The sequence below is a fragment of the Ranitomeya imitator genome, chromosome 3, assembly GCF_032444005.1.
Source record: "Ranitomeya imitator isolate aRanImi1 chromosome 3, aRanImi1.pri, whole genome shotgun sequence".
NCBI classification, from domain to species: Eukaryota; Metazoa; Chordata; class Amphibia; order Anura; family Dendrobatidae; genus Ranitomeya; species Ranitomeya imitator.
This window is the reverse complement of record NC_091284.1, coordinates 817989067-818001372: the sequence shown is the minus strand read 5'-3', so window position 1 is coordinate 818001372 and position 12306 is coordinate 817989067. Positions and strand designations below refer to the sequence as shown.

General features: G+C 38.3%; 1 protein-coding gene across 2 annotated transcripts in view; it reads right to left on the bottom strand.

Annotated features, from left to right (window-relative positions):
- Nucleotides 1-12306, bottom strand: part of TENM4 (teneurin transmembrane protein 4) — a 1627060-nt gene that overhangs the window by 408425 nt on the left and 1206329 nt on the right. For both annotated transcript variants that reach the window (XM_069759344.1, XM_069759343.1), the window contains one exon: nt 7911-8021. In XM_069759344.1, coding sequence (XP_069615445.1) covers nt 7911-8021 — 111 coding nt within the window. The remainder of the gene's footprint in view (nt 1-7910; nt 8022-12306) is intronic.

The window sequence follows — 12306 nt, the reverse complement described above, 5'->3', positions numbered from 1 at the left end:
ATGTTGTAGCTGGCCTCTGTATGGGAATGTGCAGTATTCTGTGTTTTACTATGCAAATGGTATGCTAGTGGAGGCAAAAAAAAGCACTTTTGGCCTCTGTGTGGTGAATGGAGGCCTACCAGAACAATATAGTATATGTCGGAAAAGCTCTCAAAGTAAAGACAGTGGGCTAACATCGGCCAAAACCGCTGATCTCAACTCTCTTGGCCAAAAGTCTAATACGCGTAGAGGCCTCTCGACTCTCGACAGATGATGTTGGAGAAGATTAGGATCTGGCAAGTACGATTTCGGACTGTTGATCCTCTTGTTCTTGGCGAGTAAGCCACCTTGGCAGATCCAATGTAAGGACATTGGACTACCATTGGTCAAAACCGCTGATATCAACTGGCTCGGCCAAAAGTTTAATACGCACAGGGGCCTCCCGACTGTCGACAGATGATGTTGGAGAAGATAAGGTTCTGGCAAGTACGATTTTGAAATGTTGATCCCCTTGATATTGTCGAGACAAGCCACCTTGGCAGAGCGAGAGCTCCTGTGTATTGAGGAATCGGGAGAGAGAGCTACCGACCCAACGATTGGCCAAACTATCGTTCGGCTGACAGCATTTGTGCTTGGATCCCCTTAAACCGTACGGTGAGGGCACAGAAAATGCCCTGAAGGCAGTCGGCCTCCCCCTATGCAATGCAAAATGGCCCTCTGAAGATTGTTTTTCGTGTTTTTGCTCAAAGTTAGCAAAATAATGTCAGATGGACAATCAATATCCATTTAGAACTGTAGTCCGGGCAGCCGGTGAAAGTCATCGAAGGTCCTGAATTAACCTATTTATTTATTTTTTTTAAGCCATCAGGCATGAGGGAAATCCTTTCAATTGAGACGTAGTTGTGGCTGCGTCTTTGTGTCTGCTGCTCAACAAAAATAAACCTTGGACCGTTGCTAACATTTATTCTAAATGTGAGGCCCATTACACTGTCAGAGAATTCTGTTTTAATCCCTATTATCTCCTGAAGGATGGTGAAATTATACACCGTGGAAGCGGAAAAAAACACAAACTGCTTGTATTATTAGAACGATCTTAAAAAACAGAGGTCAATTAAACCAAATAAGAAAATTTGGGCCAAAAATACCTTAAGACATTTTGCAGCAAACATATGGAATTACTTAGAAAGAAGGAAAAAAAAAAAGAAGAAAAAAAGATTAAGTGACTATGATAAAGTTTCAAGAGGTAAATAACAAGTAGATTGTTTTAGTAGAAGCTGAGGTTGGAGAAAATAATAACTTGGAGGGAAATTTACAATAATAAAAAAAAAAAAAGCTGATAAAAATATATATACATATTCTTTGTAGAATCCACAGTAATCAGTTAATGACGCACAAAAAAAAATAAACGTTGCGAAGAAATACCTTTTAAGAAAATAAAACACATAAAAACTTTAAATTTACAAAAATTCATTGGGCAAAATAAAAAAGTAGATTTTTTTTTTTAACATGAAGAACCCATGATTGAAAAAAAAAAAATAGTTAAAATATGTATTAGGTATTCTTTAATAAATCTCTTAAAATAAAAATAATAATAATATAATATGGGTATTCTTTAATAAAGCTCTTAAAATAATAATAATAATAATAATAATAATAATAATAATAATAATAAATAAAAATAATAAAAAAATTGCAAGACCTCCTCCCAAAAATTTCTTAGGAGGAAAAAACAGCTAAAAAAACTAAAATAATCCAGACGAAGACTTACAAACTGTCTAAAATTCCAGAAGTAAATTAACAAGTAGATATTCTCAAGAACTTTGGATTGGAAAAAAAAAAATCTTTGGGGAATTTACAATAAATCTCCTAACTCATTAACAATAAAAAAAAAGTGGAAAAAGAGAGAAAAAAAAAGAATCTGATTGGAATTGTAATTTTTAAAAACTTTTCAATAATAATGTATGCACCCTTATCCTTTAGAGAATTAACTCATTAGCAGAAGTGTTCCGCCGATGCGCTGCGCGAGAAGTTTCTCTCCCGACTTTCACACTCGGTGTAATAAATAATTATTCATAATGTCTCTTTACCAGTATTATGCCGCTCGTTATAAGGTCACGCGTCATAGACAGCAGGTTCATTACTTCTCATGCATCTTGCATTCAAATTCTACATTATTCCATTTTCTTGCTTTTTACTTGAGTCTCGTAAAGGAGTAAAAAAGAAAAATCCTCTTTGATTATTTTAAGAAAAAATAATCATCTTTACGCACTGTATTCTTCTATCTTGGCATGATGATAAAAGGTCATTACAGGGGAAATATGTTCATTGCTAACGCTCGATCTAATTGTTATAATTTAAAGGGGATGTTCCAGTGTGGTAAGCTTTTACCTATACAGAGGAAAGGTATCACTTGCCGATAGCTCCAGTTCATTTCAGAGCCCTGTTCTTAAAAATACAGTGGGTGCAGAAAGTATTCAGACTCCTTTAAATTTTTCACTCTTTGGTTTCATTGCAGCCATTTAGTAAACTCAAAAAAGTTCATTTTTCCTCATTAATGTACACTCTGCCCCCATCGTGACTGAAAAAAAAACAGAAATGTAGAAATTTTGGCAAATTTAGTAAAAAAGAAAAACTGAAATCTCCCATGGCCATAAGTCTTCAGCCCCTTTGCTCAGTATTGAGTAGAATCCCCTTTTGAGCTAGTACAGCCATGAGTCTTCTTGGGAATGATGCAACAAGTGTTTCACCCCTGGATTTGGGGATCCTCGGCCATTCTTCCTTGCAGATCCTCTCCAGTTCCGTCAGGTTGGATGGTGAACGTTGGTGGACGCCATTTTCAGGTCTCTCCAGAGATGCTCCATTGGGTTTAGGTCAGGGCTCTGGCTGGGCCGGTCAAGAATGGTCACAGAGTTGTTCTGAAGCCGCTCCTTTGTTATTTTAGCTGTGTGCTTAGGGTTATTGTCTTGTTGGAAGGTGAACCTTCTGCCAAGTCTGAGGTCCAGAGCACTCCGGGAGAGGTTTTCATCCAGGTTATCTCTGTACTTGGCCACATTCATGTTTCCTTCAATGGCAACCAGTCGTCCTGTTCCTGCAGCTGAAGAACACCCCCATAGCATGATGCTGCCAGCACCATGCTTCACTGTTGGGATTGTATTGGGCAGGAGATGAGCAGTGCCTGGTTTTCTCCACACATACCGCTTAGAATTATCACCAATAAGGTCTATCTTCATCTCCTCAGACCAGAGAATCTTATTTCTCATAGTCTGGGAGTCCTTCATGTGTTTTTTAGCAAACTCTATGCGGCTTTCATATGTCTTGCACTGAGGAGAGGCTTCCGTCGGTCCACTTTGCCATAAAGGCCTGACTGGTGGAGAGCTGCAGTGATAGTTGACTTTGTGGAACTTTCTCCCATCTCCCCACTGCATCTCTGGAGCTCAGCCACAGTGATCTTGGGGTTCTTCTTTACCTCTCTCACCAAGGCTCTTCTCCCAGGATTGCTCAGTTTGGCAGGACGGCCAGGTCTAGGAAGACTTCTGGTGGTCCCAAACTTCTTCCATTTAAGGATTATGGAGGCCACTGTGCTCTTAGGAACCTTGAGTACTGCAGAAATTCTGTTGTAACCTTGGCCAGATCTGTGCCTTGCCACAATTCTGTCTCTGAGCTCCTTGGCCAGTTCCTTTGGCCTCATGATCCTCATTTGGTCTGACATGCACTGTGAGCTGTGATGTCTTATATAGACAGGTGTGCGCCGCTCCAAATCAAGTCCTATCAGTTTAATTACACACAGCTGGACTCCAATGAAGGACTAGAACCATCTCAAGGAGGATCACAAGGAAATGGATAGCATGTGACTTACATATGAGTGTCTGAGCAAAGGGTCTGAAGACTTAGGACCATGGGATATTTCAGTTTTTCTTTTTTTATTAAATTTGCAAAAATTACTACATTTCTGTTTTTTTCAGTCAAGATGGGGTGCAGAGTGAACATTGAGAAAAAATGAACTTTTTTAATTTACCAAATGGCCGCAATGAAAAAAAGAGTGAATGAATTAAAAGTGTATGAATACTTTCCGTACCCACTGTAGTAGGGATCCCAGTAGTGGGACCCCAAGCAATCAACAAGTTGCTGAGTTGGGAAAATCCCGGTAATTAAATATATTAAAGCGACCCTCCAGTTTGGCAAACTTATTATCTGGGTGCTACAGCCAACGGTGGCGAACGTGGATTTAAGCCACATTACCAGGCCTACCCAGAATGGGGTGGTTACCCGGTGTTCACTGGCATACAGTAGCTGTTTTCCTTGGCCGTTCAATGACAATATTGTGTGGGAATCATGTGTCAGAGTTATATTGTTTATTATTTTATGTAAGCAGTTTTTACAATTATGAGATGGCAAAAATTCTATAAAACTGTCTCTTAAAAGATGCTTAAAACCCGCCAAAAATGACAAAAAAAGAAAATTGGCACACGTGGCCATCAACCACTTTTGATCCAGACAGCTTAGGTCACATCCATGATTTACAGAGTAAATAAATAACTTGGCACTCAACAGATAGTAAGTGATGAAATTTGAACAAAAAGGTATTTATTACTTGGATTGCAGTCCAATTAAACGTTTCGGTCAAACATTTGACCTTCTTCAGTAAGCTGCATTACAAATATATAACAAAATAACAAATAAGTATATACAAAAATAGTAACAAGGCAAAAAATAGTAACAAAAATAAGATAAATCTCACAAACTTTATGTGATATGTGATGGAATTGAAGGTAGGAGAGGTAAGGAAGGGAAAAGGTAACATTTTTTACATACCCGACTGCTAGTTTCACGGTAGATATGAGTTATCAGAAAAGAGCGGGTCCTATGTTGTGGTGTTCTATGGGCCTATATAGTGAGACGAATATCGTATGTCATCATCGGGGATGGAATATGCAATATGTATGATAGATATTGGGAAGTAAATGATAAACTAACCTGTCCAACAATGGTGTCACCATCTAATAATTAGATTAAATTGTCGAGCTTAGGAAGGTAGTCTATAATATGGATACATAAAACAAAGGTAGATATGGAAGCAAAAAAAGAGGAATAAAGGAAAAAACCCCGCTTATAGGGAGAATGTAGACTGTCTCACCTAATGTATGTAATTAGATATGGAAGAGGATATAGGTGTATATATTAGGAAAACGCCCAGTGAAATACCGGTGGCTGTAAGAGAAGGACACAGTGAATAACTATGTTGGCAACGTTGCCGTATACACTGTAGATCTACACTAGAGATATTAGTCTCACCGTATGACAGATAGACTCAGATGCACACGGGCTAAAGATGCCGGAATAGTGGTATGAAATCTAAGGGGACGAAAAATAAAGGGACGAAAAATAAACATAATCCCTCATTTTCCCATATCCTCCCATACATGTGAACTGATAGACATCATGAAAAAAGCCCCAGGAAAAAAGACTACGTGGCTCACCTATCATAGAGGACTATTGGGGAGTCCCAAGAGAGTAGGAACACTGGAGAGAACCGCTCCTGTGATAGAAGAGTAATGTCAGCTAGATATAGTGTGGATAAGAATGTCCACTAAATGAGGGAGCTTACCAGTGTAGGAGAAGTAAATGGAATACGTCAACGTGGTGTCCGCCGCTAGTTGAGTGATCCGTGGACTAGGGAGCCAGTTTAAATAGTGGTGGGGCGGCATCATGAGCACTGAGACCAGGACGGAAGTGCGTCCTAGAAACAGACTGCGCATGTCAGGGGCCGCTCTGCAGAGCATCAGGTGAGCGGTCACCTGACTATCTAATACCGAGGATTATGGGGATTGTAGTGTGCCGAAACCGGAAGTCCATGTAGCGCCGCAGCGCACATGTCAGGATCCGCTTCTGCTGCAGTATTTGTTTAGCAGCATGAGCGGTCATCTGGTAGAAGGTGTGGGGGATCATGGGATTTTTCGTCCCTTTATTTTTCGTCCCCTTAGATTTCATACCACTATTCCGGCATCTTTAGCCCGTGTGCATCTGAGTCTATCTGTCATACGGTGAGACTAATATCTCTAGTGTAGATCTACAGTGTATACGGCAACGTTGCCAACATAGTTATTCACTGTGTCCTTCTCTTACAGCCACCGGTATTTCACTGGGCGTTTTCCTAATATATACACCTATATCCTCTTCCATATCTAATTACATACATTAGGTGAGACAGTCTACATTCTCCCTATAAGCGGGGTTTTTTCCTTTATTCCTCTTTTTTTGCTTCCATATCTACCTTTGTTTTATGTATCCATATTATAGACTACCTTCCTAAGCTCGACAATTTAATCTAATTATTAGATGGTGACACCATTGTTGGACAGGTTAGTTTATCATTTACTTCCCAATATCTATCATACATATTGCATATTCCATCCCCGATGATGACATACGATATTCGTCTCACTATATAGGCCCATAGAATACCACAACATAGGACCCGCTCTTTTCTGATAACTCATATCTACCGTGAAACTAGCAGTCGGGTATGTAAAAAATGTTACCTTTTCCCTTCCTTACCTCTCCTACCTTCAATTCCATCACATATCACATAAAGTTTGTGAGATTTATCTTATTTTTGTTACTATTTTTTGCCTTGTTACTATTTTTGTATATACTTATTTGTTATTTTGAAATATATTTGTAATGCAGCTTACTGAAGAAGGTCAAATGTTTGACCGAAACGTTTAATTGGACTGCAATCCAAGTAATAAATACCTTTTTGTTCAAATTTCATCACTTACTATCTGTTGAGTGCCAAGTTATTTATTTACTCTGCTTACTGGTGTGGGAAACCTATCTTGAGCACCGACACAGCAGTGCCACGATATATTTCACTACATCCATGATTTACTACCTCCACCCCTGAGCTACTCTGAGGCACCCCTTGTAATATGACCATAGCCGTTGGGGAGGCCATAAATGAGGACATCTAAGGGGAAAAACATGTCCTACAGACATCCTCTTGATATGAACTATATAAAATCCACCATATCTATACATTTTTCTTAATGAAAAATTAGCAAATGACAGATATTAAGCAACAACAACAAGCAAATTTCAAATTTAAAAGAGTTTTCCACAACTTTTTCAAGAGACTTTACAGACGCAAGGGATCATTATAAAATATTTAATATCTCTCCAAATCCCCCTATCTCCAGTGGCTTCTACAGGAACCATAAGAGAAGATATCCTGTACATTCAGTCACATGACCACTGATTGAGTGCAGTGTCGGTTGACTGATGGACAGATAGTCATCTCTTCTGTGCAATTAATCAACTATTTGCTGAAGCCACTAATTGGCCGAAGGGTTAGGTGACGGACTAATGAGACGTCATCCCACCGAAATCCATCAGTCATCTGATCCTCCCACAATTCAGAGGTTAGATCATTACATGGTTGGTCTGTCATCACTTCTGGTCCTACTGAAGACCACAAGAGTAGCAGCACTGGAATGACAAGGTTTTCTTAATTTTCTAGCAACCACTCCTCTCTGGTAAGTTTAAAAAAGTAATGGAAAACTCCTTTGAGGCTAGGGTGAGACGAAAGCATGTACCATGTACTGAGATGTGTCATGCAAAATTGATATATATCTATGGGATTCATGATGAAGTCCACCTTGACTGGTGGCATCATGTTCTCCATAGGAAATGTATATTATTCAGAGCTTCTATGAAAATATGATGGGTGACTTGACTCGAGTTGCCCACTAGTTACTTAATTCTTCTATCACACTTGATTCTGGAAATCATGGCACATGTCTCCATCTTGCCTTGGCCTTACATTCATGATAAGACAATGGGAGTTGGTGTTCCCAATATCAGTCCACCTGGGTGCAGCAGACCTCTCTTTGGCACAGGTGGATCTGTCACAACAAGACCATGGATTGATCTACCTGTGCTCCTGTGAGTATATCCTGAAAACTGGAACTGTTGACTGTCCCCGAGGACTGTGGTTGGGAAACACTGTTCTAGAGCGGGATTCATCAACTCCACATCTTGAAGGTCTGTAAGACAATAGGTGTAACAAGTTGGGTTTTCAACTTAGTTTCATGAAGACGTTCACCATACTTTATAGACAAGACTACCGCGCACTCTTGGGTTCATGGCAACATAATAACGAGTGGACAAGTCTCATCCTCCCGATTACATGGAAACCTCCAATTTGGTGAAAGATGAAGTTAAAATCGTATGAATTGTTATGAATATATGATTATTCTTCTAGAGGTTACATAGAATTTAAAACATGTCGGAATATTTCCAAAAACAGCATCAAATTCATTCGCTTCAAAAGGCGCTTATCAGTAATACCATTCACAACCCATGGACCAATATAGAGATTTTTTTTTGGAATGAAGCCACCTTTTTTTTCTCATCTTTTTCAACTCCTTCAAGGTGTGAACTATGTTCCCCTATATTAGACACCTCAAGTTCCACTTATCTGGTCTATAGACGTGGATGACAAAAAAAGATAAGGTCATCTGATCCGATCCGTGTGAATTTGGAAGCAATTTATGGACAATTGTTCTAGTTATCTTTTGTGGATCCCACCAAAATTGAACACAACCATCTAACACTGTGGTGGTCAACCCAACTGCCTAAAGTGCAGCCCTTGACTTCTCCAGGGTCGTGAATCGCATTCAACCCGGGATTTATTTTTTGTCAAGTGAAAGATGGCACATCAGGCCCATGAGGGCTGCCACTTGGGAATCACTTAGGTTGCGCAATGGGTTGTGCCAAGAATCTAAATTGTCACCCATCCATAGGAAAAATGATAATTTGGGTCATTCGCCACTGAAACTTACCCGATGATGAGAATATTGGTCTGAATTGCCATATGTTAATACTTCATAAGTATCACGGCTCCACTTCAGGTCTAAGATACTGTTGGAGATAGTTGAGTCTCCGACAGTGCCGTAGGTAATGAATGGAGCCACAGAGTGGATGAGGGGCCATCTTTATACATAGAGATCCTCCTGGAATTCAATGGAATTCCACAAGTATAAATACATTTCATAAAATTGCACCAAAATTAATGGTGTCCTGGGCAAAAGCCTAATTTATTTCATAAATTCATTGGAAAACATGCGTTTCCGAAGCAGATCCCCTGCAACTTCTCCATATCCCGATTCCATTGACTGGCCAGTCTCTCCTTATACATAATAATATCTTCCTCAAAATAGTCATCGGAGATATATAGACCTTGGCTGGTTCTACAAACTATGTTTTCTCCGAAGCCTCACAGATCGACAGAGTAAAATATACACGACTGCAATGGTGATTGTGGATCGGGCAGCATGAATCAGATGACACGTTCCGCGTAAATGAAAAACTTAACTTTTCTACTTATTTCCTCAGCACAATTATAGGAAATGAAGAATAATGAATCAAGAAAAAAATAACAATAAAAAAATTGTTGAATCACCCGGCAAAATGGATATTATTGCACCACATAATAGTAATTACAAATAATGTCACAATCAAATTATTTTCCCACCTAATGAATAAAAGGGAAAAATAGAATCCGGAACAAACCCAAATCTTCCATTATTATGCACACAATGATGGATAAGACGCCTTTGTTAGTGATTCCATGCAATATGAGCCACAGACATGATAACTGCAGTAACAATGTGATAAAGATATGAATAATAGTGATTTTCTGTGTTCAGTACCAAAATGATATTATAAAATAGAAGGAGAACACTTTGGGAGACCATATCCCCATCTGGAAATTCAAGAATATTACTAAATTACTGATATTAGAAGCAGAAGATGGACGGGATATGCGTAGGAAGGGAAGGAAGCAGAATTATAGTAGTTATATTCTTGTACATAGGGGCAGTATTATAGTAGTTATATTCTTGAACATAGGGGCAGTATTATAGTAGTTATATTCTTGTACATAGGAGCAGTATTATAGTAGTTATATTCTTGTACATAAGAGCAGTATTATAGTAGTTATATTCTTGTACATAGGAGCAGTATTATAGTAGTTATATTCTTGTACATAGGGAGCAGTATTATAGTAGTTATATTCTTGTACATAGGGAGCAGTATTATAGTAGTTATATTGTTGTACCTAGGGAGCAGTATTGTAGTAGTTATATTGTTGTACATAGTGGGCAGTATTATAGTAGTTATATTCTTGTACATAGGAGCAGTATTATAGTAGTTATATTCTTGTACATAGGAGCAGTATTATAGTAGCTACATTCTTGTACATAGGGGCAGTATTATAGTAGTTATATTCTTGTACATAGGGGGCAGTATTATAGCAGTTATATTCTTGTACATAGGGGCAGTATTATAGTAGTTATATTCTTGTACATAGGGGCATTATTATAGTAGTTATATTCTTGTACATAGGGGGCAGTATTATAATAGTTATATTCTTGTACATAGGAGCAGTATTATAGTAGTTATATTCTTGTACATAGGAGCAGTATTATAGTAGTTATATTCTTGTACATAGGGGGCAGTATTATAGTAGTTATATTCTTGTACATAGAGGCAGTATTATAGTAGTTATATTCTTGTACATAGAAGCAGTATTATAGTAGTTATATTCTTGTACATAGGGGTCAGAATTATAGTAGTTATATTCTTGTACATAGAGGCAGTATTATAGTAGTTATATTCTTGTATATAGGGGCAGTATTATAGTAGTTATATACTTGTACATAGGAGCAGTGTTATATTAGTTATATTCTTGTACATAGGGGCAGTATTATAGTAATTATAATCTTGTATATAGGGGCAGTATTATAGTAGTTACATTCTTGTACATAGGAGCAGTATTATAGTAGTTATATTCTTGTATATAGGGGCAGTATTATAGTAGTTATATTCTTGTACATAGGAGCAGTATTATAGTAGTTATATTCTTGTACATAGGAGCAGTATTATAGTAGTTATATTCGTGTACATAGGGGCAGTATTATAGTAGTTATATTTTTGTACATAGGAGCAGTATTATAGTAGTTATATTCTTGTACATAGGGGTATTATAGCAGTTATATTTTTGTACATAGGAGCAGTATTATAGTAGTTATATTCTTGTACATAGGGGCAGTATTATATTATTTATATTCTTGTACATACGGGCAGGATTATAGTAGTTATATGCTTGTACATAGGGGCAGTATTATAGTAGTTATATTCTTGTACATAGGAGCAGTATTCTAGTAGTTATATTCTTGTACATGGAGCAGTATTATAGTATTTATATTATTGTACATAGGGGTATTATAGTAGTTATATTCTTGTACATAATAGCAGTATTATAGTAGTTATATTCTTGTACATGGGGCAGTATTATAGTATTTATATTATTGTACATAGGGGCAGGATTATAGTAGTTATATTCTTGTACATAGGGGCAGTATTCTAGTAGTTATATTCTTGTACATAGGAGCAGTATTATAATAGTTATATTCTTGTACATAGGGGCAGGATTTTAGTAGTTATATTCTTGTACATAGGGTCAGTATTATAGTAGTTATATTCTTGTATATATGGGGCAGTATTATAGTAGTTATATTCTTGTACATAGGAGCAGTATTATAGTAGTTATATTCTTGTATATAGGGGTGTTATGACCTGGTGGTTAGGAGCACCCGGAATGACCTGATAGTTAAACCTCATACAGGACGAGCTCTGGGATGTGGGAGATCTGCTGACCGCAAGCCCTAATCCTATCACACACACTAGAAATAGCCGTGGAGCGCTCCTGACCAGACCTAGGCGCCTCGTCACAGCCTAAGAACTATCTAGCCCTAGAGATAGAAAATAAAGCCTATCTTGCCTCAGAGAAATTCCCCAAAGGTAAAAGGAAGCCCCCCACATATATTGACTGTGAGTAAAGATGAAAGTCACAAACACAGAAATGAAACAGGTTTCAGCAAAGGGAGGCCAGACTAACTAAATAGACAGAGGATAGGAAAGGTAACTTTGCGATCAGCACAAAAACCTACAAAAGACCACGCAGAGTGTGCAAAAAAGACCTCCGCACCGACTCGCGGTGCGGAGGGGCCACTCTGCATCCCAGAGCTTCCAGCTAGCAAGACAATATCATGAAAACCAGCTGGACAAGAAAACAATGAACAAATAATGACTATCAGGAACTTAGCTTCTGCAGGAGAAGGCAGGTCACCAGAGAGATCCAGGAGCGAACTGAACCAATGCAAAAACATTGACAGCTGGCATGGAGTAACGATCTGAGAGGAGTTAAATAGAGCAGTCAACCAAAGGATAAACCACGTCACCTGTGTAAGGAACCTCAGAAGCAGC